This window comes from Enoplosus armatus, chromosome 7, assembly GCF_043641665.1.
Source record: "Enoplosus armatus isolate fEnoArm2 chromosome 7, fEnoArm2.hap1, whole genome shotgun sequence".
Lineage (NCBI taxonomy): Eukaryota > Metazoa > Chordata > Actinopteri > Centrarchiformes > Enoplosidae > Enoplosus > Enoplosus armatus.
This window is the reverse complement of record NC_092186.1, coordinates 22958560-22985748: the sequence shown is the minus strand read 5'-3', so window position 1 is coordinate 22985748 and position 27189 is coordinate 22958560. Positions and strand designations below refer to the sequence as shown.

The 27189-nt window shown below is 45.2% G+C and overlaps 2 protein-coding genes across 2 annotated transcripts in view; both read left to right on the top strand.

Annotated features, from left to right (window-relative positions):
- The window catches only part of gpc1a (glypican 1a), a 35357-nt gene extending 34706 nt beyond the window's left edge, over positions 1-651 (top strand). The window contains exon 10 of the mRNA XM_070908944.1: positions 417-651. Within this exon, the coding sequence (XP_070765045.1) occupies positions 417-601 (185 nt within the window). The 3' untranslated portion in view covers positions 602-651. The remainder of the gene's footprint in view (positions 1-416) is intronic.
- A 5883-nt stretch (positions 652-6534) lies between these two features.
- The window catches only part of LOC139287335 (ephrin type-B receptor 1-like), a 70262-nt gene continuing 49607 nt past the window's right edge, over positions 6535-27189 (top strand). The window contains exon 1 of the mRNA XM_070908314.1: positions 6535-6628. Coding sequence (XP_070764415.1) covers positions 6535-6628 — 94 coding nt within the window. The remainder of the gene's footprint in view (positions 6629-27189) is intronic.

The following is a 27189-nucleotide window of genomic DNA, read 5'->3' as shown; positions in this document are numbered from 1 at the left end:
TTTCTGCCTTAAAAACGACTTTGCCGTGTTAATATTTGAATCTAGTCCATGTTCAGTTATTGTTTCTCCCCTTCACAAACTCAGCAGTCTCACACATGTACCACTGCATGAAGTTACTTAATGCTCTGATTCCCTTTGTTAAACCAGAGTTGATGACAATTGAGGACCAAATACTCCCAACTAATGACTAATAAACTTAATTAAAGCATTGATTCCATTAATGAAGGTCAAATGGTCCCCACTCAGGGGAACTGAAAAGTGGGAGTTTATTAGGAGCTATTGAAGATGACATCTTTCTTGACAAAAACAAAACAAAACTCATCTCCTTCTCATCTGTTTTTTTTTTTTTTTTTTTTAATAATAAAGTAATAAACAATTTCTCATTAACAATGTGCTTTCTCTAATGACCTCCCTAGGTGATGACATCAGCGGCTCAGGGAGCGGGATGTGCGTAGGTGGTCAGTGTTCCCGGAGCAGACCAGGACTGTACGCCTACTCGCCAGACAACAACCGAGTCAGGGGAGCAGCCGCGTCTCAAACCCGCCTCTGTAGCCTCCTACTCCTGCTCCCACTGGCCGTCCTGCTGCTGCTCCAGCGATGATGGACCGCCGCTGCCTCCAATCAGACTCTGGCGTCTGGAGTAGGGCTGAACCATGGGGTTTTTATTTTGGGGGGGGGGGGGGGGGGGGGTGGAACGTAACTTTGCCAAAAAAAAAAATATATGAAAAAGACATTTTGGGGAATTTCTTTGACCAAGAGGAGCAAAAAAAAGAAAAAAACAAAAACAAAACTGACAGTGACAATATTCTTACTTTTGTTTTGCTCAGTTTCAACATGTCTTAGTTTGGGTTTGTGATTCAGTTTGTTGAGCTGGTTCCAGTGGATTCTTGTGATGAGGATGGTTTGGAAGAAGGCGGAGATGGGGAAGACTAAGAAGAAAAAGAAGAGAATGATGATGATGACGATGATGATGATGATGATGAGGAGGATAATTATGGGGATATTGACAATGATTTATTGACTCTCTATCAGGTCCATTTAGCTCCAGTTTCTGGTCAGCAGATGGCAGAGCTCAGTGAAAAAAAAAAAAGGTGTGGCGCTCCGACATGTGGTGCGTTCAACAAGGCTTTTTGATTTGATTAGATTTTTTCTTTTAACTGGAGTCGAGGTCGTCCACCGTAACAAACATTGTGTAAGTTGTAAATGTTTGCGTACATTAGCGAAAAGACTGGCACCATATTGAGCCATGAATGTACAGTATAATACTATATTGGCAATGAATCCCCCCCCATCAATCTGCATAATCTGTGATGTAGTCGTCCAGATGTGTTGGTGTGTGTGTGTCGGCGTTAACAGATGCATTCAGTAGGATTTGTTGCAGATACAGTTATCGCACTCCCGAGGTGTATGATTTTTACCTCACGTTTACTGACACCCAACCATCTCAAAAGAGGAAGGAAACGACCACTTTTTTTTCTTCTTTTTTTTTTAACAACTCATCGCCTTTGTAAAGAAATAAGCAACCTTGTCAAAGCACAGGCGAGCCCTGCCATTGTCCCTGCAATGAGGACAGAAGACTGCACATTATTCCGACACTTCTGGTCGCAATGACCACAACAATCTCCACAGAGAACATTTCACGACGCAGTGACGCTGGGGGGGGGGCCCTTGTTGAACGCACACCTGCGTTACGTAACTGATTGACATGAAGTCTTAGAAGCAACGCAGTGGCTGACATACAGTAGTTCAAACCAAAGCACTTATTCCACTGTACACCTGTTTTTTTTTGACAGCAGACATTGCCCCGAGTACGTTGAACATTTGTGACGACCCTTTCACCAGGTTTTGTAACTGCGTAGTGTTTAAAGAAAACAAAGGTCCTCAGCTTTTTGTACAGTCGGTACAGGACATTTGCAGAATGTTGACAACATGTACACATTTGCCTGGTGACGTATCATTTACGCCGCATGCCTCTCTTTCAGTCTACACTACTATACTGGTACATGTGGGACTCCTGATTCACGCAAGTCTCCTGTGCACACACACATTGACACACACTGGGGTTGTGTATTGAGCTGATTTGCATTCATCAGTGTATTTAATCACACATTTCATCCATTAAACTCTGTTTGATTGTAGCAGTGGATTTTGCCATGTACATTTTGATTTGATCATTAGTGATTAGTATCCATTAAGAAGGAGCTACATCTTTATTTAAAGGGGCACTGAGGAGTACTACTTGTACAACATCTTCTGTGGCTTTGGAGGGAAGTTTAAGAAAATAAACCTGATGAAGTCTTGGATTTGGAGGCTGAACTTTTATAACAGGAAGGCCGTGGCGTAGAGTTTGAAAGATGTGGGTCAGGCCTTGAAGGTCAAACTAAACGACGCTATTGAGTTGCGTTGTGGTAAATGTAAATGTAGAACCCGGAGTTCATGGAGCTCGACTCATACTGGGGACTAACAGTCGGGATATCTGCCTCTGCGGCTTCATGTTTGACCACTTTTTAGCCACGATGGAGGCATGGCTGTAGGGACGGCGATGTGGGTCTGTCAGTTGGTCCAAAGTGAAATAGCTCAACAAACTATTGGCTGGATTTCCATGAAATTTGGTCCAGATATTCATGGTGCCCACAAGAGTAATATAAATCACTTTGGCGACCCTTAACTTTTTATCTAGTGCCATCATTAGGTCAAATTCTTATTTGTCCAACACTTCTAATTAGCCTCAGCTGTACTCAGCGTTTTATTTTGTGCTAATTAGCAAATGTTAGCATGCTAACACGGCAAACTAAAATGTGAACATGGTAACCTGCTGGATAGATGGATCGTAGCAGATAGATCATAGCATCGTCATTGCGATCATGTTAACACGCTGACGTTAGCATTTAGCTCAAAGCGCCGCTGTGCCCAACCACAGCCTCGCTGAGCCTCCAGCGTGGCAGTAGGCTCTTAACGTTGTTCAGACGTCTCTTGCGAGTCCCCCCAACGTTATAGGAGGGCAATACTATATCAGTGGAGTACCCCTTTAAGGCCTCTCTGTTATCTTAGGCAGCTTTTCGTATGTGTATCCTGGAACCCGTCCATCAGCCACAGGGATATGACCAAAGCACCAGTTGCTCTCGTCTTCACGCTGTCTTTGCCTGATGCTCGGCGACTCACCCGCTGGCTTTGTTTCCACTGCAGGGCCAAGCAGGGCCACACCCACTCACAGGCATCATCCCACTCTGTACAAGAACATCAGATCCAGGATGATTTTTCTCTTTTTCTGGAAAAAAAACTCAACTTGCCAGCCGCACTGCAGCTATAAATAAACATACAGCTCTTGGTAACAGGCACTGACAAGCCTCATGTGGCCCTGCTGCAGAAAAACGGGGCCATGTGTTGTGTGTGTGTGGGGATGACAATCCTGCACCAAGTCAGGGGGTTTGGAGTTAATGAATGATTAATTTTCCTGACGCATACAACAGAATGAAACAGAGCAGCAGGCACAAAGAGTTCACCCCAAGTTTCTACTTTTAAATGATGGAAAAGTCTTCAATGTTTCAGTGTGCAGGGCTCACATTTAATTTCTCAACACCAGTATCTTATCTGTGATCGAGCGGACCCAGAACCGAGCACCTGTCTGGATCGACCCTTTTTCTACATCACGCGTCTTTCCTGAAATGTGTCTTGTCCTGTACTTGTGAGTGGCGTGGAAGTAGCGAAGTAGCACGTGTAGCGGCCACCGTCTACCAGGTTTTACTTGTCTGTTTCTAGACACGAAGAAGATTCATCGACGCCTGAACTGCAACATTATCAAGGCTTACTCACTCATTCCCAGTCCCCCAGGTGAGAGTTACCTCGGGAACAAAAGGCTCCACAACTCTTGCTGCACAGATTTAAGAGACGCAACTCAACTCGGGATCCAGTTAAAACGTAATAGTCGCGCTCATGTGGCAACCAGCAGGTCTGTAATCGATTTTTCGGGCCTCCACCTGTGGTTTATAAAGAAACAGACTCAGTGCTGATGTGTTTGCTAAACAATTTGAAATGCCTCCAGCTGCTGGCTTTAAGATAAGAAGGCATCTCCATCTTTGTCTGCTTCTCACTTACACACAGACGTATACACAACTCTTTAAGATACTGGTCAATGTGTACAGGATGCAATAGCCACTGAATAAAGGTGAGCGATGTGGTGGTATACGGTGTGTCATAAAAGCTGCTGGCAAATGTCACGTCAAAGGTTCTGCACGTGGACCGGTCTGGGCTGGAAAATGCAACGTCACAGCAATGATCTGTGCCGTCGGTGTTGTTGAGCAGCTTTTCCCCCGTCATACAGACGGTGTAAGAGACAGGAAGATGCAGGAGATGAAGGAGGCGAGAGACAGGACAGAAACTTCAAAAGTAAATTGATCCAAGGCCACCAGGGCCTGAAATGTACCTGCGATACACTTTTCAGTAACACTGAGTGAAGTCTTCGGTTGTCATCCTGCGGCTGTCATTAAAGACTTTTTCGATCGTTGCAGTGGACCCAAAAAAAAAACGTTTTAGTACTTCCTGTTCACTCGCTGCTCCATGTTTGTGCCACAGGAGATGCACAGATCCAACTTTTTCCCTCCTGATGCCAATCCCAATACCCCTACTCAGAGTATCTGCCTGTGCCAATCCAATACAGATGCTGTCTTTTTCCCAGGCTTAAAGTCTGTATACCTTACTCGTGGGAACCCCTTGAAATTGTCTTTTTATGTAAGGTGACATGAAGCGAGGGATTGCTGTGGCACTAAAAGCTGAGTCAGTCGTGACTGAGCGGCTGTAACTGACACTGGAAACACTCAATTTTATATTCACGTTCACAGAGATTGGTGGATTGGTCAGGTCCACTTAACAAAGTCACTCATACCAATCGAGCGTATCGGATCGGTGCGTCCCTAATTGCTGCATTCACCTGGGAGGAAACACTGCTTCATTTAACTTATTAACCTTTTAACCAACACCCACTTCTCTGCCTGTGGGATGCTGGAAATGCAATCTGTGAGGAATATGAAAAGTGACACAAATACGAACGTTTACCATATGTATTTATAGGTTAGACTTTTCTTTTTTTTCACTTCCAAAAAGAGCCCCTGATCCAGGGCAGTCCAATAGTGTAACAAATCCTTGAAAACATCATGTCTAAAGCAACCGTGAGGGTTTCGTGATCACAAATGGTTCATTTGTTTTCTTTTAAGTCGACCGAATCCAAAAGGAGTCTGGGTGAGAATGGGTGCTAAAGGGTTAAGGTTGGTCACACAGACTGGGAGGTTACTTAATAATGATAATAATAATAATAATAATAATAATAATAATAATAATAATAATAATAAGGCCCTGCAAACCAGGCTGTGAGGTCTTCAAAGTTCATACGTTTTCACAGCAGACATGTCGACTCGACTTTGCCAGAGCAGGAAAAGTATATTAGGTATATCGGTCAGTCATGTCAGTGAGGCACTGTGCACCATGGCAGGGCAAAATATATTGCATTAAATATATATATATATATTTTTTGCTATGACATATCAAAATAATCTGCCGTGAAAAAGAATGATGAAGGTGCAAGCTGTCCCACGAGGAGTAAATGAAAGCCGATCAGTGAGGGTGGAAAATGGGTGAGTGTGGGGACATCCAGTCATCCAGAGTGCGTCAGATGTTTGTGGCTAAAAGTCAAAGTCCGTAGAATGTAACCTAGAGGTGCTCAGTGTTGCAGTGTCTGGCTTTGGGACACGTATAGAACGCATTCTGCTCGGCTTCAGCAAAGCGCTTAAGGCCCCCGCACAGGTGTTCTCAGTTATTTCGCCTGACGAGACTTCTTTTCGAGACTTTGCGGTCATGTACAGATTTGATTGATCCACTCTCTTATTAGCTTTGTTGGACCTGTTGTTGTGTTTTGTTTGTTTTTGTTTTTTTTACAAAATGCAGGTTTGAATCTATAAGTCACATGACTATATATATATATATATATATATATATATATATATATATATATGTGTGTGTGTGTGTGTGTGTGTGTATATAAGGAAACTGGGAAAATCAGCCTCTCAAACAGCAGGGTAACCGCTGTGCCGCGGCTTGACCGCTGGGTGTCGCTGTCCCGCCACGCAGCCACCACGCAGGCATGCCGGGGCGGAGGGGTGGGAGACCTGACCATTGGGCATTCAGCTTGGGTCAGGTGGAAGAGAACGGGTGATTGGCTTACCATCTGCCATGCTCGCTCCTGATTGGACAGGGAGGTGTGAGAAAGCAGAAGGTTGAGAGGAGAGAGGGAGAGAGAGAGAGAGAGAGAGAGAGAGAGAGGAGATCCACCAGCAGTTCGTCCGCTCTAGTCCCCGCTGACTCTGCCGGCGCAGCGCACGCACACACATGCACACACACACACACGCACGCACGCACGCACCTCACACACACACACACACACACACAAACACACTGAGGGCTGAGATGTGACTGCTCGCCGGAGGAATACCGCGTGTTTCTGTGGGATTTTTTTTTGTTTTGTTCCTCTCTGTCAGCCGGATAATGGGAGAGGACAGGCGGGGAGTGTTTTTGGCCACGCCGGCCACTTGGGCTGCGGTGCTCCTCTGCGCGGTGACTTCGGTGTGCGCAGTGGAAGGTAGGGTGTGCAAACAGGGGACATGCTTCAGTGTTCACATGATGCATGGTGAAGGCTTGAATTAATGTATGCAACTCACTGCCCTGGGTTTTTGATTTTTTGTTGTTGTTGTTGTTGTTGTTTTTTTGTATTATCATTAGAGTTATTATCCTTGTAATATTCTTATGGACTTCCAGTTTAACTTTGTGCTCTATGTAGCCTTCCAACAGACACTTCTGTTGTGACATCTCTCTGGGATTTATCACAGTAAGTCAGGGTGAGCTGGGTGTGTTTGGGGGTTTAATATGTGAATTGCTTTTTAATTGCAGCGGCATTTTGGACATTGCAGGAATGCAGAGAGAGAGAGGGGGGGGGGGGTTAAGTCATTTTCAGAAAAAAAAAAGTAACCTGAAGGCTTTGTGTGCTCCCTCCATGCTCCTGTCAAAATGCTGCTTGTGCTGCATTTACACAATCCTCTAAAATGTTCTCAATGCCAAACTTGTTTTTTAATCGTCTCGAGGCACGTCAGGTGCTACCAAGCATGCAGCAACAACATGTATTCATTCCTGCCGCCTTCCTTAACCGTGGAGCTTTGTGTAATATCAGGTATTCGCCCACAGTCTTCTTGCACTAAAGGTACGTAGTGTTCGGCGATGTGAATAAACTGCATCATGTGAAAACATTACTGTGTTTCTGCCTCCTGAGTGCACTGTTGTAGCTCCATTAACGCACGCTGCTGCTCACCTGGAGCACCAAAGGGAAGCATAATTATAGCTCACAGGTGCTCAGTTACTCCATGGAGCTGCTCCTCCTCCCACTCCTCCCCATCGTCACCTCCTGCCCCTTCCCCCTCCCGAAACGTCCTCTCGCCCAGTGCCTCTTTTTCGTTGCACCTCGCCGAGTGCGACCTCCTGCTACTGCCTCCCAAAGCATCACGCACTGAAGCTCCTGCTGCTGCTCCTCTCCGAGCATACCCCCCCCCCACCCCCACCCCTACCCCGTGTTGCTCCTCCTGTTACTCCGCCGGCGGCCTCTGCTCCTCTCCAGGTGCCACATTTTACCCCTGCTGCTCCTCCTCCTCCTCCTCCCCAGACATCGCACCCTGCTTCTCATGCTGCAGTGTGATACCTCTCCCAAAGCCTTTACCAACCGATGCTCCTGCTGCTCCTCACGCAGAACCGGCCCCCCGCTCCTCCGCAAAGCGCTACCCCCTGCCGCTCCCTTTCTGACTGCTGTAGCTGGCATTACCTGCAGCTCCTTCTGCCATCTCTCCCCAAGCATCATTCACTGCTTCTCCCCTTTGCTCCTCTCCTCCCCTCTCTCATGCTGCTCCAAACATCATCTCCAGCTGCAGTATCACATTCCATTCCCACTGCTCCTCCTCTAGCATCACTTCCTCCTGCTCCTTTTCCCTCTCCTCCCCAAGCATCTCCTACTGTTTCTCCTTTTCGCTCCACCTGCTGCGCTTTCATAAACTTCCCCCACTGCTCCTGCTGCATCCCTTGCTCCTACTGCCCCTCCGACAGTCCCTGCTCTTCCTCTCTGACACTCCTCTCCAAGCGTCTCCTTCTGCTCTTCCTCAAGATCCCCTTCCCCCCTCTTCTTCTTAGTCTCCTACATCTTCTTTACCGGTCTTCAAACAACTCCTTCTGCCCTCTTTCTTGCTCCCCTGCTCCTCCGGCTCCACCCCCTATCGGCCTCCACTCCCATGTCCTCTACCGCTTCTCCTCCCGCTCCTCCTCCCGCTCCTCCTCCTGCTGCTGCTGATGTCCCTTATGGAAGCGCTAGATTAGTCTACTGCTGTGTTTTAATGGTGCGCGTAATGACGGGCTCCGTAGTGAGTCTCCCCCATTATGAGACATGTAAATGTGTTGAAGGGCAGGTCTGTTTTGATTAAACATAACTGTGTGTGTCTGTGTGTGTGTGTGTGTGAGAGAGAGAGAGAGGTAGGAGGTTAAGATAGCGAGGAGAGACAAACAGGTTCTGTGTGGGTGGTGGGTTGTTTTGTGGTCACGGTGGCCTTTTCATGGTAAGTAGGTGCCTAATGAACTGATGTATAAGCTGATCTGAGTCTGTTGGTGTAAAACAGACCTGCTGCTGACACAGTCACTGCTATTATCTCTGCTCTGTGTACACTTTTACACTTCTCCTCTATAAACTTTCAGACCCCCCCCCCCCCCCCCCCCCAGAGCCCGACCGATGCATGCACTGGGCCAATATTATTGGCTCCTCACAGATGTATCAGTATCAGCATAGAAGTTGGCCTTTGAATGACCGACAGAAATGCCAAAGATTTCTTTTGAAAAGTCATGCTTAAATCTGCTGTTGGGCTGCTGCCAGTCTGACTCACCGGATGTAGGCTGCTCTGGGATAAGTCTGCCACTGGGCGACTGTTTCGGTCGCCATCCTCCTCCCCTTCCGTTACCTGCGCGTTAAAGTCTTTTCAAAGCCCCCGTCGCTGCGTGAAACAACATCAACAAGCAAAAAAAAAAAGTTTTGACGAAGATTTGGATACAGGTCCAGTGAGCTCCTCCAGAGCTGAAGTATAGGTCGGCGGAGATTTATTGCCAGGGCTCGCCTCCCCACGTGCAAATGCCCCCCCCGACACTATTTTGCAAGGGCATCGCCGCTGCATCCTGGGCCTAGCGCCGCCCAAGACGATTGCGATTGGTTTAAAGAAAACCAGGGCGTTTATGAGCCACGCCTCTCTCCAAAGTGTTGAGATAGGTCTGGCTATGCTTTTACTTTCATTCAACAGTTAGTCTGTCGGGTCATTTTCGTGACCGACAGATTAGAGTCGTTTGGTGTAGAAAAATATCAGAAAAAAACAACAACAACAGTCCATTCATTTCCCAGAATGCTGCTGACGTACTCGAGTAGCTGTTTTGTCTCACCATGCAGTTTAGGAAAGCGGCAAATTTGCATTTAAGCGCTTGCAATTCATTTTTGGATGAGGAAATGACAAAATTGTCGCTGATTGATTCTCTCTCCACCTACTAATCGATTAATCAACTAATTGTTTCAGCTCTAATCTGTTGACATACAGTACATAATGATTGCAGTATATAAAGCTTCCAGGAAATCTGGTATAAGTTATAATAATGATGAATTAGTCATGACATATACATATATATATATATTGCTGGGAAAAGAACTGAAAAGATCATTGTTGTTTATAGTTGATATTGAGACTAATTTAATTTCCAGCAAAGTTCATTTCAAAGCCCCACTCAATTACTCGGTCACAACCCTCTTCAAGTTGCGTTGCTGTGCTATTATTAATTTCATTATCATCATATCGGCATCCGCCTCAAAACTCCGTCAGTGTGTTCTCCGTCCGCCACCGACCCTGCTGATTGCTGCGTATGGAGCGAGTACTTTGCTCGAGTTTGGACGTCTTTTGTCTTGATCGTGTCTGTTGCTAACCCAAAGCACCCACCAGCAGCTTTTTGGAAGTGTGAGGTCAGACAGTCTTCGCCGGCAGGATTTGGGAAAAGTCTGGAAAAAGCAGGAGAAAAGTCTGCTATCATGCGACGGGGGCAGCATAAGGAGCGCGCCGCCGCGGCTATAGCTGTTTGCTGTCCCCCGTGTAGCCTGAAATTGCTGCACTAATACGATGACCTTTACCTTCCCTCGGGATTTGCACCTTTTCAGAGGGCCCAAAGTGCTGTACAGTAATCCAGCGTTTGACCCTGTAATTTTGAAAGTCAGTGCAAACCCTGACCCAGCGGATATCGGTGGGTGTAAGTGCTACATATCCCATAAACAAGCCTTGGGAGGGGGGCAAAGTCGTCTGTGTCTGAACCAAGCGCCCAGTCAGCAGCAGGCTTTGTCACTGAAAATTGCTGATTTCTGTCAGTGTTGAGTGTCGAGGGGTCGAGGAGTTAATTTTTTGACTTTTCCATGCAAGAGCTGCCACTGTCGTCGGAGCCTAATTTAGAAATCCTGAGTTCTCCCTTCCACGGAGGCAAGGCTACTTGTAAAATGTGCACTGTATATATGATTACACTGCACATATTGTTCCTGCTCCCACTTATGAACTATTTCTGTCCTTTTCCCTGGAGCCCGAACACACACACACACACACACACACACACACACACGCCGTGCCCCATCTGTCATCTTGTGGGAATGCTAAAGGTTAAACATCGTAGATCCTGTATTAGATGCTGGTATTAACATGACAAGTGATAATTTGTGACTTTGTTCCGTATAAGTGTGTGTGTGTGTGTGTGTGTGTGTGTGTGTGTGTGTGTGTGCAACAAATGATGAACAAATGACCCACTCAGGGAAACTTATCACATGCTTACTGCGAAGAGTTATGCAGATGATACACTGCACTGCCACCACACACACACACACACACACACACACACACACACTGTATCCTGCACCATGTTCTGCCAGCTCATGTTTTAAAGATGTGGTTTCTATATTCATCTGGTGACGGGTTATCAATGTGACAGACAGATAGCTGAACTGGGGGAAAGTGGGAACTAGGAGATCTTTCGCACCAGTCCTGAGGCTTTTTGCTCCACTGTTTCCCAGTCTATTTTTCCTCAGGGTCTCCCTTCAGTATTGAATATTATATATTCCACATAGCATGAAAATTGTTTCGGAATAAATTTGGTTTTCTTCTTCCGTAAGGTACTTGTAGGGTTATTTACCTTTTTGCTGAGAGACTCTGGGCTTTGCCGCTGCATTTCCCACAGCGAACAGGGCATCAAGAGGCAATTTCACATCAATCAGTCTGGTATTAGACACTATGCTTCTCTGTATCCACAAGCTACCAGACTTCAAACGTCACAGTTTTCAGTGGTTCAGGAAGTCATTTCCGACAAAACACGCTCAATGTTTATTGAGATGTGATTAATAAGTTCTATTAGTGTGAAAGATATATCCTTTAACTATGAATCTTCACGCCTTGGCTGTGAATTTTCACACAACACAACAATCCTTTTCTTATATTCGCGGAAGGACTTGTTGGCCCACTGGATGAGCGATGAGTCACGTCAGTTACTGAGGCTGAAGATATACTTTTTTGAAAGCGCGCCTCAGGGCAGCGTTTCTTTGCCAAATGTTTGGGCCACACTGCGCGTCTCTGTGGATTGTGGATGAGGTCCGGCCAACAGGATCCCGGCATCATGAACTGAAAGCAGCTGTCAGTGTTTTTTAGGTCCAGGGGCGAAGTCTCAAGTCCTTAAGGGCCAGACTAAGTCAGCCACAAGTTAAAATGACATAGCATTTGAATATTCTCCATTCAAAGCACTTAGACCCAGTCTCTGCGATGCATAGGCCAAAATAATTAAATATTCAAACTGTTTGTCTATGCGAAGCTTGCCAGAGACTGTCTTATTCATTTTTTATTGTTCCAGAATTGTACTGTTCAAAACGTGGGAGCTGAAAATGTAGCATCCTTTAGCAGCCAAGTCCTCAATTTTTGTGACTCTGTCCAACTCGAGTCGGAGTCAAGTCTCGCGTCCACAGCTCCGGATCTAGCAAAACCAGTGCTGCCAGCTGCCGTGGCTGACATGTTAAAAAGCTTTTAGAAAAAAGACCTTAGCTGCAGAGAGAAGCACATTACGAAACACTTCACCACCCAAGCTCCTCAGGTTATTTGCATAACAAACCAGTCTAAATAGATTATATTTCCCTGATATGAAAATGTAATTGATACCGTGAGAGAACAAAGCACTGGTGGGCATGAAAGAAATGAAGGAATCTTTTGTTTTCACCTAAAATTCTGCCCGTCCTTTCACTTGGGTCCATTATACTGTCACTTCAACTAATTTGCAGCTCAAAGAGTCACATCAAAACGCCGCTATGTCAGACAGACGTCAATGGCATGCTCTTTGAGTTGTTCCGGTAAGGTAAGCAACGGCATCAATTACCCTTTGTTTCAGGCAAAGGCAAAATCATTTCTCTAGCTTCTTGCGGGCGACTTCACCAATAAACCAAAAAAAAAAAACACTCCATCATTTATTTGAAATATATACGTTTACTTCTTTTAAATGCAAATTAGGCATAACGAGGGGGGATTGCGCGTCCCTTATTTTTCCTTTTGTGATGGCACAGCACCATTATTCCACGTCAGTGTTGCATGCACGTTCTTCTGCGGTGCTGGTGTGCAATTATACCCAATGTTGAGTAATAAACATTTTTACATCAATAGCGCAATTACATCCGAGAATAACGAGGCACGGAGCGATTAGGGCTGCAACTAGCCATTCATTTTCATTATTGGTCAATCTGGTATTTGTCGGATTAATCAGCCCATCGCTTGGTTTATAAAATGTCCGGAGATATTGCAAAATATCCATCACATGTTCCCAGATCCAAAGGTGACGCCTTCACGTTACTTCAGATTTTAAATTTTTAAGTCAAAGATATTCAGTTCACAATGACATAAAACGGCGAAAAGAAGAAAATCTTCACATTTGCAAAGCTGGAATGCGTGAATGAAGTGTAAAAAACAACACGCTTAGTCAGTTTTCGAGTTCATTGCCAACCTAACCAGTGTTTTTAGTGTAATTTTAGCCATTTTAGTGTAAGGGATTACAGTTTGAGATTCAGTCATTACATTACTCTACAAAACGTTGACATTTCTGAAGATCGGCGAGTTCGCTGCCCTCCGGGGAGGTTTGATAGCAGTTTTGCTCAGTGGACCGGCCGATCTGGGACGTGTTGGCTTCGCGCAGCTGGGCTTGTGGCCTCCCCAAAACCGTCTCATTTACGTTTACGCTGTTTACCGTCATCTGGAAAGGCCAGTCACTGGTAAGCCCACGACCGGGAGTCACAGGTCTCGCTCCAAGTTGGAAGGCGTTTTAAGCCCCTTAGCTTCACTGTAGGGACCGGCCTGGTGGGGGTGCTGCGTGCTGTCACCGGGGCTCATGTGAAGTGCCTTCTGACCGTAGCATAAGCCAGCTGTTGATGGTAGTAAATAGTAGGAAAAAAAAAAAAACGTAGACTGAAACCACAGCGTCTCATTTTTTGTTTCTGCACGTGTTAAACACAGAAGGTGTGACATCATGGCGAAGAGGCCTTGAAGTTGTTTAAAAGCACCTTTGGTGGAGCTGAGTAATGTAACTGATTACCTCTGCTGTTGAGTAATTAATAGTAGTATAGTAGTATAGTACACCCTTCTGTTCTGTTCTGTTCGGTTTGCCCACACTGCACGCTGCATACTGCAGCTCTAAGCTTCAGACCTTTATAGCTCAGCATATGATTGAACATAATGGCCCATTATTTATTTGCTGGTTGAGAGTGGGCCCTCTGCCAGCCTCTTCAGGGTTTCCTGCCGTGGGCATATGGTCTCACAGATAGCCATGCTGGATATTAAGGACTGTGCCACTGTTCGAGCAAAAGAAAATGGAGGAGAGGGGGGGGGGGGGCATAATGGTTGAGACAACGCACATCAGTGGTTTTGCCTCACCTTGAAAAGGTTGCCTCATCAGGAGTGTTAATACATTTAGATTTGAAAGAAATGTGAAACAGTGTCGACGCTGTTGGGATCTCAAAACGCACCAGTGACACAGGGTTTACCTGTGAACATATTGGGGCTGCAACTAACTAACGCCTCAGATACCTTCTCATTCCTCCTGTTGATGCTGACTGTTGGGAGATTCCCTCCTGATGCCTCCAGTGTAAATGCTGGGGGACAAAAAAAAATGTACAGGCCTCGTTTAGTGCATACATTTACTCAAAAGTTTATCTGAAGATTATATCTTTCAACGTTAAAATCTTTTTAGTATTAAATTCCCTCCTTGTGTATCCCTGTTGAGCTGCAGTGGAGGGATAGGAACAAAAAGAGATCTTTTATTTTATTTTATTTTTTGACATAAAGGCTGTAAGTTTGAAAGATACCCACTCAAGTCTCACTTTTTAAATACATTTTTGCACAGAACAGATACTGCGGATTTTACCCTTCATCGCTTACATTGGAAGAGCTTTAGGAAGGGATCTTTTAATGGTCTGTGCGAACAGGAGGAATAATGGCAGCAAGCTAGACCTCTTTCAACGTTCATGTGGGCCACCTGACTGTTGTTTTAAGACAGACGTTTGCTCATAGATTCAGTCCTCTACCCGCGCAGCCCTGCGATCCTCAGTTTAAACTTTGTCGACTCACGGTAGGTCGGCCAAGCATCTCTTTTATCGCGAGTACTCGGCTTCACACTTGCTCGATTTCATCCACGCCTGCCTTTCACGGCCACGGGCTTCTGTCCTGTTGGCCGCTAAGCTGCTCTGCCGGAGCAGTGGGGCATTCAGTGGTTCCGCTCAGGCCGCAGGAGAAAGGGAGATCATTGTTCAGGTCCGACACGTGTAGTCTGAGTGTCGACTTTGTCTGGCAAAATGTCACACGCTTGAACTGTGCGCGCGTCATGACCCCCACATTTTAGTGTGTGTGGGGGGGGGGGGGGGTGCTTCCTTACAAAGGGGGGAAAACAGAAACCAGGGCAGAGCAGAAAGGCGGGAGAGCGACAGGGGTAAATTTTAGTTTGACGGATGCACTCTGCGCGACGGCAGTTTTGATAGCAAGAAAATGAGTTTAAGCAAGAAAAAAACAGCCATAAAGAGAGAGACGATGAACCCAGTGGTTAGCCTGCTGCAGCTGATATGTGGAGCAGAGAGCCAATAAGTGTCAGGTCCCTCCCACCAGGGAGCCATTTTAACAAGCTCTTAGTATTTGAGTGGCTGTTAGCAGGTTTGTAATCTAGCCTGGCAATTCCTGACTGCTGCGGAATTCAAATTACATAACGCTGTGAACACATACACAACATACACAAGTAGGCCAAACATAGCAACCTCTTTCTATCTGTGTAATTGTGTCTTAAACTATTGGTTCATCCATCAATATTAGTATTGAGCTAAGAAGAAAGAGAAGAGACGGGAGGTACAGGGGGACGGCATGCATAACGACGTTGGTCACGGGCCAGATTCGATATGCACACCGCAAACATTCGCTGTACTATAGCTTTAAGGCACTGGTCCGCCCGGACGCTTCAGAGCTCCAACACATTTCTTCATCTCAGAGTGAGAAAATGAATTTTTTATTTGGGTCCTGGCCTGAACCCCTGCCGCATTATCCAGAGTACACACACACACACACACACACACACACACACACACACACACACGCACCGACGTAACAGTGCACTCCATCGTTTGTGTGAGATCTCCTTCACTGGAGCACCAACCTCTTTGGTGTACTCTACAAGACCGTGTGGGTTTGAGCAGAGTATACCGACGTGATTACCACACGCAGTCCTTTGCTCGGGAAGTTTCATTTCATCCTTTTCTCAGCCGCCGCATGCACACAGCAGAAATAGGTTTTGCACGAGTCGATGTATCGCGTTCACTCTGAGATAGGCCCCGCATCGCTACAACAGGAGCCCCTAAAGGCGGAGGCAGAGGCACCTAAGGGAGCATCTGCAGCTGCTACACCCAAAAGCATGTGCATTGACTTGGGTTTGGTGATGATCTCACTCTCATGTCATTGACTTGTCCCGATAGGCGCAGTGTATCAGTCCTAAACAGAACAGGGTGAGCACCACTGGTGCGGCCTCCACTGGCTCATTTTGAATTAACGTTTTTTCACGTCTGCTTTCATCAGATGTATATTAAGAGGGTTTTTTTTTTTTCTCCAGTCTATTTATGTTTTTTTCAAGATGCACGCAGTAGTAACCTAGTAGCTATAAACAAGCTGTAAACAAAGTCGAATATACATTTAGTTTATTAAAAAACGAAGCAATTTGACTGACAAACATAATCCTGTCCTGACCGCTGACCTCGGTAAAATATGGTAAGTATTATTTTCGGATGATTTTTTTCTCTCAATAGTCAAACGCGACAGAAGTTAGATGAGAGTCACTGGTGGAGTCCAACTGGCTCTGACCACTTAACTCCTCACTGCTCCCCTGACTGTGCTGTGTCTACTGAAGGGACTCACTGTGGGCATCCACGGCAAAGCAGTCAGTCGGGATCCAATTTGTACTTGAACCCCGACGAGCTGTGCTTTAACGCGCGCAGGAAGCAAAAGACGGCAGTGAAAAAGGGGGCAGGAGGTCGAGGTGGGAAGGAGGGAGGCCAGAGACTCGGAGGGAAAAGTGTGTGGTGTGTGGGGGGGGGGGGGGGGGGGGGGGGGGGGGGGATGCAGCTGTTGTGTTGCAGCCCCCAGGGTCGACCCAGGAGGAGACACTGCACATCTCTATGACAGCAGGTCAAACAGTGTGTGTCTGTGTGTGTGTGTGTCTGTGTGTGTGTATGCAGTCAGGCAAAGCAATGCGGTCGACTAGACACCATCACTTGACTTTGACGACCCTCTCACACACAAACACACACACACACAAAGGGATACACTTCGCACTGACACACACAAACACAGCATCTTCGAGGCGCAGATGATGAGCGTTGTGCCCGTCAAAGTGACATGGATAACTCTGTTGATGGTTGAAGTGGGGGGGGGGGGGGGGCAGCAAGGTAAACTCTGAGTCATTCCTGAAGCTGTGTACTTCATGTTTATTGCCGTGTCTTTGCTCTAATTTTAACTGAACTCAAATTTAACCCCCGCCTCTTCTCATACCCCCCCCCCCCCAGACACTGATCCTCCTCGGGTTTCTACCTCAAGGAGCAAAGAGGTCGACAAACTTAAAACTTGACTCTCACATTGCAGAAATGGTTCCGGCGTGCTTGGTTTTACCTTAGCTCGCATGCAGAATTTACATAACCATCCTCGCCGGCTCACAAAATAGCCGTGGCAGGTCACGCCACGGCTGACCTTTAGCCAAACTCGGTCTCAGTCTGCCCCCCCCCCCCCCCCCCCCTCGCCTCTGTGGCACAAATCCAATGGGTTTCTGAGCAGGGAAATGGCTTTCCGGGGAGTTTTTTCCATGTCTGCCCCACTGTTGCACTTGATCTCCCAAGCACCTCTCCAAAATGTGCAGAAGTGGCCTCTCTGCATTTAATTACGTAACGGGGGAGCCTGAAATGGCGCATGGGAAAGCACTTCATACAGCAATCAACTGCGTCCAATCCCACCGTTTTGGAACAGTCATCGAATTGACTTTTGAATTGTTTGGCAGCTCCAATTGATTAAAAAATAAATAATAAAAATTAAGTTAAGTAAGTTAATTTATCACACTAAAGGGCCAATCTGTGAGACCCCTTCCTCTTGAAATCTCTGGCGAAATGGTCATTTTAAAACAATGTGTGACACAATGACATATTTACACTAATATGATGAGTTTTTGAGGGATATTGGTTTTGATTTTTGATAATATGTTGTGATGGAGAGACGAGGTGAAACTGGAAAACACCTGATCCGTAAAGGTTGCTGTATATAGTTTTCATTTTATATATGTCTTTCAAATAAACAGGAACAGATTATTTTCTCTCACTCCCAACTGATTTCTCAATTAACTGCTAGATTTTGCTTTGGGTTTTTTTTGGTCTATAAAGTGTCAGGAAATAGTGAAAAAGGCCCATCATAAATTACTAATGCCCAAGATTAAGCCTTCAAATGCCTCGTTTTATCTGAACCAACAGTCTAAAATCCAAAGATATTCAGTTGACATTAATACAAGACAGATGATACAAAGCAGCAGATTCTCACATTTGAGAAGCTGGAAGCGGAGAATATCTTAATTTTCTGTCAATAGACGAATCAGTTATTTGTTTTAGCCGTGGTATTTTTTGCAGTGCAAGCACCGCAAAGAAATACACTGTTACTTTTACCTGTTTTTTGTTGTTGTTGTTGTTTCCCAATCCCGCATTCAAAATTTCACTGAAGTAAAAGTACAGAAGTATCAGCAACAAAATGTTGTGGGCGACTGTCAGTGTTGTACTATTATATTATTACATAATATCAGAAATATTACTAAATGCAAACGGTCCTTTAATGTTGCAGTTGGTTCAATTCTAACTACTGTGGTGGTTTAATCTGTTTAATCATATTTTATAAATGGATCATGTGTTTTTGTATGTAAAATCTTAAGTTGAAAAGGAACCAGTAACTATAGCTTTTAATAAATGAAAGTAAAAGTAGTAACATTTCTCTCTGACCCTCCCTTTAATGTTCATGCATGAGATTCTGATCGCTTGACTGATCTAATAGACTTTCTCTATACGTACGCAGCACCGCAGACAACACCAACCCAGTGCTGGTTCGTGCTCTGCAAAGGTCTCTTCCTCTCGGGGGTCGTGCCAGCAGCCGCTCCTCCTTCACACTGGGGTCTGCGCAGCGAGCCCGGTAGCGTGCGGCTCCACGCTGACAATGACCAAGCGTCATACTGCGCGAGCATGTGTCCCCTTAGCCGAGTTGCATGTTCTGAGCCCGCAGAAGGCGACTCCCTGAGCTAGCGGACGTCTTCCAGGCCGGCTTCGGCAGAACATCTGTCAACCGATCGACCCGCTGATAGATGGAGACCGTCAGGGGGAGACGCGGCGGAGGCACGGTGGCATGTGGTCAGCTGATGTCTCTCTCTTTCTCTCTTTGTTCGTTTTCCGTCTTTCTCTGGCTGTCTCCGGGGAGACGAGCGGAGACACATGCTGACATGTGATAAACAGATCTGTGACTAATGGTCTGCCTTAATAGAATACAAATTAGATGATTAGACGGCCTCTTTTATGCCAGGCAAAGGAAAAGCAAGGTTCACAAAATAATGCTTGAAGCTCAGAGTCTGCTCATGTTTAATTGTCTCCTTATATCCCATCTGTATGGTGGGGGATGGTGGAAGATTAGTATGCTTTGACCTTTGGGAAATATTGGCTTGTCAGGTCACGCCTGTCCCGGTATACAATGTCGGTAAAGTAAATGATATATTCATGCTCAAATTACCTTGTCAGTCAGTGGCATTCCACTCTGCTTGACACCGCTGGATAACAACAACATATCTGCCAACTATTCTGGTGTTCTTTGAATTCCAGCTTGTTGTTTCTTACCAAAGAACGTTTCCCTGACCCCTGACGGGTGTTTTCAAAGCAGATCGATCGGCGGCCGCCGCCGCCGTCGTTTTACGGGATGAGATCATTAGGCCTTATTTCACGGCCCATACTATGTTTTCAATGTAACGTGGGCAACACGAAAAGGCAATGGAGAAAAAAAAAAGGAAAGATGAAGAAAGATACAAGTGTCTGCCTGGGGACACGTTTTCATTGTTGTCAGAGGAAAGGAGGGAACGAGGCGCTGGCCTTTTGTTATTTAGATAACAGTTCTCTGTTTGGCCTCTTTTTAGTAGTCTTATCATTATGCAGCAAACAAGATGCTTTAGCAATAAATTGTCACTGGACGTTCTTTTTGCATTCTTGCCTTTGCTGTATAAGTTCCTCGGCGGCCCATGGACATGTGCGGCAGGGCATTAGTCAAACGTGTCAACGGGTGAAAAAGATTACAGCATTCAAAAAAAGTGATAAAACGGTGTGATTTTGTGCCAAAAATTCACAGGTTTCAGCTTCTCAAATGTCAATCTTTTCCAGATGTCTTTCTTCCTTGTGTTATCAAAGGCCGAATATCCTGTTTGGACTGCTGGACAAAAGCAATTTGAATACGTCGACCTGTCCGTTTAACTGTTTTTGGACATTTTATAGACCAAGTGATGAATCAGTTCATTGAGGGACGAATCGGCCGATTGATTAAGTCTAACGTTGAAACAAATGAGTTCATTTGAAGAACTGGACCATATTCAGGACAGCATAAATGACGCTGGAAACGGACTTCTTTTTCAGTCTCACGTAGCTCTCTCAATGCACTTATATGAAGTTAAGAAGCTGTAATGCCGCTGTGGGTGTATTCTTTGTGAATGGGATGAGCTTGTCACCGTTTGAGATGCGGTGGAGATGTACTTAGGCACACAATACACACTGTGGCCCATTTCCTTTCAGCTGACTTCTATTCAGCCACTGAGTCCTTTTCCATCAGGCTTTTCCTGATCGAAGTCACATCTAACACTGCTTTGACGCCCCACTTCGATGGACTCGAAGTGACTTCGGTGGGTTTCTCAATTATTGCCAGTTTACATGCCAAAATGCAAAAGAAATATAAAAATGCAAGTATAAAGTGTATACTTGAGATTGATTTGATGAAAAATATCTGGGATTAGGGCTTTGATGTTGGGGCTTGGAGATTAAATGTTGGCGTTTGCAGCTGTAATGCGCCAATGTGTTGCTCTCAGTTCTGCCTCGTCTGATTTCGTGTCCCCCTCATCTTTCATTCCTGACTGGCAGCTCTGAGACGCACACAGTGAAAACATTAGGAATCTCTTGATGCTCCTAAAGCCCTGCTGGATTTTGCCGCGTAGTTTCGTGAGTTTGTGAGTTTTATGGGGGCTGAAGTTGCAGTCTCATTCACAGTGCCATAGAGATGTCTCGCTGTCATATGAAAAGTGACAGTTTCCGTCAAACAAATGCTGGTTACTGCATTACGATCACATCACAAGCCCATTAAATGCAGGCGAGAAGAGTTTCTTCTTCTTAAGGTCAGTTAGATAGAATGCAATTGCTTTAAGTTCAGCTCTGGAAGGGGGACATGGTATTGGTTGCATTGTGGGAAAGATCCAGCGTGTTTGGAGCGCGACCCCTAATATGGACTAGAAGTCAGGATATCTCCGCCTCAGCTGCGTCAATACTGACCCTTCATCAGTTCTCCAACTTTGCAGAAGTGCAATGTTAAATCACTGAGGCACCCATTTAACTTCATATTTGACCTTTAAGACATTCAACCCCTATCGCAACCCAACTGTATCACATGCAGAGGGGCGCATTAATCACCATTGCAGTGCAGTGCAAGAGTCGAATATTGTACTGCAGAAAAGAAAAAAAAAACATCAAACAATAATCTTCAGCTAGGGGTGCACCGATCTGATGTTTTTTTCACCCAGTACCAATCCTAACCACTGCTTCCTTGCTGCATGGAATACATTTGGATCAGTCAGGTTGAGAAACATGGGGCTGCATCTGCAACTGTTACACATAACAGCTTCACTGTAAGTTCATACATCAACAGGATTTGTTATTATGTTGCTTTGCATTGTCATAATGCATCAGCCTAAGTTCCATTTTTACCATACCCTGACCTGAGGGCAGTGCTTTTACTGCAGATGGCATTGTCAACACCTCCGGTTTACCAGCAAAGGCCCACCGCCGCCTTCACATTGAAATGCATTCATTGTGAAGCAGTTGCACATCACATCTGGCCGATACCCACTCCGCTAAATAAGGCCAGTGTCGAGATTGGTGCAGGGTGATGTGGTCCTCTATCTATCAGCTCAACAGCTGTTCTCCTCTCTCACCTGGTTTTCACTCACTGAGCCTCCAGATATATGCTGACATGTTTCAGACTGAACTGTCACTTACAAATCCATGGACATCTGTATCAGTCACATCCAGCTGCACTGTAAGTCGAGCAAAGTGTAAATCCATTTTGTTTTATCTGTTTATATTTACATTTAATAAAAATGACTGCCCGTCCCATTCACCACATGTTCCACGTCGAGCGCATAGCCTTTTATTTGTGCCTACAGAAGCTATATCATCCTCACTCGTGCCCACTCATGCAGCCTCTCTGAATTATGCGCCCTATCAAGGCGCCTAACATTCGCTTTAACAAACGATGCGGCGCGCTGCGACGTCTAATGTGGCGTCTACAGGCGTCACTCTCCTCATAAACAGAGCGTGTCAGTTAGAGGCCTGTTCCCCTTGTGTTAGTCACAAAGGCACAAAGGATTGTGCCACAGTGACAAGACTGGATGCTTCACACGGCGCTTGTGTCTCTGAGCGAGCGTGTGCGTGTGTGTGTGTGCGTGTGTGTTTGTGTGTGCACGTTTCTTTTTGTGGTGGTGGCAGTTTCATGTTTGAAGTTTTCTTCCAGAGAGAGGGAGAAAGAGAAAGACAGGCTTCATCACCGCTCAGTTCTAAAAATAAGAGCCCAATATGTTCTTGTTTTATTGTCATGCCGTTCCTATTTTCTAAAAGACAAGAAGTTCGTTATTTATTTATTTATTTATTTTACAGTGACTAGCACAGCCCTCAATATGTGGCAGTTATATTTATGGTGACAAGCCTCCACTGTGACAAGCAGCCATATTGTGGAGAACCACGATACATCTTCTGTGTTTTAAAGCCACACACCTGCCCTGCCTCTTTTAAAAAAATGTGTTTTGTTGACAGGTCTGCCGTGTTTTACTGTGTCTACTGAATTATCTAACGTATAACATGTCTTAGTGACAAGTCATCAAAGTTCACTATTGTAAAGAAATCCAACATTATAGGAGCTATGCACCAACATTTGTCAACCTTGATTTTCTGACAGCGACACAAGCAATGGAGACAGCTGTAAATTGTTAAAATGCACAGGTTTCGGGGGGGGGGGGGGTTTCAAAGGCCTTTTTCAGTTTCTGAAAAGCTGAGACACAAGGTTTCTGTAGGACAGCGATGAGATGTTATTTTGACGAGCATATCCTCTTTCATCAAGTGAAATCATGACACCACAAATTTTCTAGGTCAAGGCTGTTAACAACAGAGAGGAGAGGTGAAATCAGAGGGTGAGGGAGAAACACAAAGGGAAAGATAAAGAAAGAAGCAAAGACAGGTCTGAGGCCGACAGTGTGTGTGTGTTGCGCGGGCGTGTGTGTTTCGCGTGGGACGCTTGTTCAATAAGAAACTGTGACACAGATAAGTGCTCATGTGTGACAGCTTGGTTGTTCCTTTTAACACAGCGGCCCTGCGCCTCTCCCAGCCCTCCATCCACAACAACAGCGACGTGTCAGCAATGACAAAAACAACCCGATACCGCAAAGGCACTGGTTACACATCTGATCCTGAAGATCTGTTGCCGCGAGACCACGCTGCTTCGTGGGCACACTCGGCCTGGAAACGTCTGCAGTGTGTTTTACCTCTGATGGATGAGTGAATGTCTTTAAATCTGTGTCCACGCAGCTCAGCTCTTGCCAGCTAGTCTTTTGTTCATGCTCGCTGCTGGTGCTTTGGGTTGGTGTTATGGGAGAGTCAAAAGTTTTCTGGGAGATGTATAAATAATATTGGAAAAAGCCACATTGATTCATCTTTTGGCCACAGAACACTGACATATCATCAGCGTATAAAGTTAGCTATGGTTTGAGTGTGTTGGCGAAACAGCTGCCTTTTTACACATCTAGCAGACGCTGAGCAACATTAGCGTTCATTTTGAGCCCTGGTTCTGGTCACTTGATGGGTGTAAGTATAATATTCACTCTCCCTTGAAGCTAAGTCTGGTCCTTGCCAACTCCCGGGGGAAACATCTGGCTCTTCAGCTGCTAAATGTTCACCAGCTAGTCGTTAACACCGTCTGCTGTTTGGTGCTGGGCAGGTAGCGCACAGTGATCTTATTCAAGCTTATTCTTATCTTCTTATCTTCACAGAAGTTTGTATCATATGTCCATCATCTTCTGCTTTACAACTTTTCCGTAGCAACCAACTTAAGATGTTTCTGGCTCAAGGTGTCATTACTTAATAAGTAAAACGGCTGTTTGTCATTCAGATCAGGCAGAACTCATTCGTGATAAGTGACCAGTAATATTTAACAAATGGTATATGACATAATACACTGCAGGGTCACTTATAGCAGATGAGCAATTCAACAACATTTGATTAATGCTCAAAATCAAGAAGAACCAGTCTACTCTTTGAGCAGGCATGGTGGTTCTTGAATTACCTCTCTGGGTAAAAGGAGTTTAAATGCATAAATAAGAGTGGAGCTGACAGTAGCTGAAACCAAACATACTTTTAAAAGACGTAGCACCTAATTTAGCAACGGAGAGCACAAGCGGAACACCACAATGAGCAACTCAGCAACCTCGAGTGGAACTTTGACATAGGGATATTTTATTGTCAGAATTGCTGCTCTTGACACAAAACAGGCCTTTATTGAAAAAAAAAAAAAGCATCAGTTCTAGTAAAAAGGAAAATGGGGAACAAAGCCAATAGACTGCCGTAAGGAAGCAGTAAGATTTGTCAACACAGGTCCTTAAAGCAACCAAATAAAATCATAGAGGAAGACATTTAACTAGAAATAACTGTGGAATAAAAACTGTAGAATCATTTTTAAGACAAGTTGCCTCAAAATTTCAACTAATGGCTTGCAGTCCTTTGTCTTCATCATCAACACTAATGTACTGTCAGGCTGCAGCTTGGCCTTTCCAGTAACCGGTACATATGGTGGCAGGCCCAAGTGTCCCTGCAGTGTGTGAAAGCAAATAAACAGAGATTAGCTATTAATACACTAGGACCAAGAGCCCCTTGTGGCTAGTTTGTTTTGCGCAGCATGCAGAGGAGGAGAACTCAAGAGGGAAATGAATACCAGTATTAGCGGGAAAAGTTAGCAGAGGACAAAGAACCGATCGATGTGATACAGCAGAACCTTCTTTCGCATATTGTCAGGAGACCTCTAAGACGTGGCTTAAGTTTGTCGTCCGACACTTAACGGACTGGTCGCAGAGCCCACTGGGTAACAGGAAAATGTAGTGGATGAGGCATCATCTAATCTAGGGCTTAACAAAGCTGGAAATACACTGGTTATTTGGACACTGTTTGCTTTTGATTTTTACACAGTTTTACACAAAGTTTTAATTAATAGTAGTGAAACTCACATCAGGGCACCAGGTAAAGGTGTACTTTTAAAGGAGCAGTCCACCGATTTGACACAACTACAGGTCAGTTTACCTGTAATGAGGTACTTTTCAGCCTGTGGAAACAGTCGTAACAGTAACAGGCTTCTGGGCCTCTAGTTATTTGGCCTTGGTGACAAATGTATAGCACAAAGCCCGCAGTATAAACTGGAGGTGTGGAGTTTGAAATTTTCCCGGGCATTTCCCAGGCAGGGAGGGTCTCACTCAAGACGCTATCAGCCGCATTAGCATTAGCTTCACCGATTAGTAGGGACTACAAGTCAGGATGATTCCGCCATTTTGACCATTCTTCGTCTTGTGAGTCACACACCCTGTTTGAGGTGCAATACTAAATAGCTGGAGACGTAAATTCCTTGCAGGTAAGTTAAACAGGGATAAGCCTATCCTCAGCTCAGCACTCAATAACGGAACATTTTCATGAATGCGGTGTCATCATGTGTGATATTACTGATACTACATGGGTGCATGAGGGCAGGAGATCAGATGTTCGATACAATCAAATTTCTTAAAGGGAGAGACATAAACAACAATAAGTATGTAAATTGCAACATATATTGTAATCAGACTAACTGCACATACTGTAATGTCCTGTAGGTGTGTTTCCCTTTGAAGTTGAGATGCTACTGATCCCATACACATCCAGTAATTGAGTAACTTCAGGGTGATTAGTCTTCTTATGTCCTCAAATTGCACCTAAAACATAATCTATGTATTTGCTCCACTCCGGGTGAGTGGATAAAAAAAAAGACAGAGCCAAACTCTCTCTTTAATTTATGACATGAAGGTGTCATGCTATTGTTGCAGAAATGTAATTCTGTCCACAACATCCACTACTCCTCGTGTAAATCTACTGTTGTTGCATAGTTATGTCGGCTTTTCGCTGACACGACGTGTTCGGGAAGTGCTGAGCAGACTCTTTTAAGACAACAGGGTCAGCCCATTAGCCAGTACGTCAGATTGATGTTGAACGTGGAAAAGTCATCAGGTGAGACTTTGCAGGCTGTGTGCAAGCCAAAGTGTAGCTGAAGCCGACTGGAGCTCCTGTGGGCCTAATGCAGGAGGTGCTAAAACTTGATAAGACTTATAGAATACACTTGCTTTCATTCTTTTCTTTTTTTTTCTTCTTCTGCTCCAAGCCAGCTTTTTGTTTAGCTCTTCATCTTAGTGTTCACTTCATCATTTCCTGTGGAGAGGTACATGTTCGCCCAGGTTACATGTGTGCGAGAGCAGTGTGCCCTGCTCCATAATTGTCTTCGTAATTGATTTTGGGGTCATGTGAGGTATTATTAAAAGGAACGCTGCTCTGTTTGTGTTTGTCCGTGTGATTTGTGCAAGTGCACATCTGCATCTGAATGTGTCTGCTCTTGACTGGAGTTGTCCTTCCGTGATGTTGTGTCATTCCACTTCAGCGCCTGATTGGTCAACAACTGTCTCTGCGGGCGGTATGACGTCTTTCACTCCGGGAGGGCTTTTAGCGCGTGTTGGGCTTGAGTGTGTGTCTGCGCACGTCTGCGTGTTATTTCGGTGTGCTCCCTTAACCTCGAGTATGATGCTCCCAGGCGTCCTTTCTTTCTTTCTGTCTTTCTTTCTTTCTCTCTCTCAGAGGTGCAAGCAGTATATACAGCACACACACACACACACACACACACACACACACACACACACATTCAGAGGCATATAGAGCCATATAAATCAGATAATTTGCATTTGTCTTTGAACAGTAGACTAATCTGGATAGAGCACACTAGGCTAATTAGCATAAGATGAACCGACCTCACTTGCCATTTGACCACCTGTACTTATACATCACACACTCACACACACACACACACACACACAAAGAGAGAGAGAGAGGAGGAGGCAGAAAAACAGCAACATTACTTCTAGTTCAGCGTCTGTGATGGAAATACTTTTCTCCCTTCTCCCTCG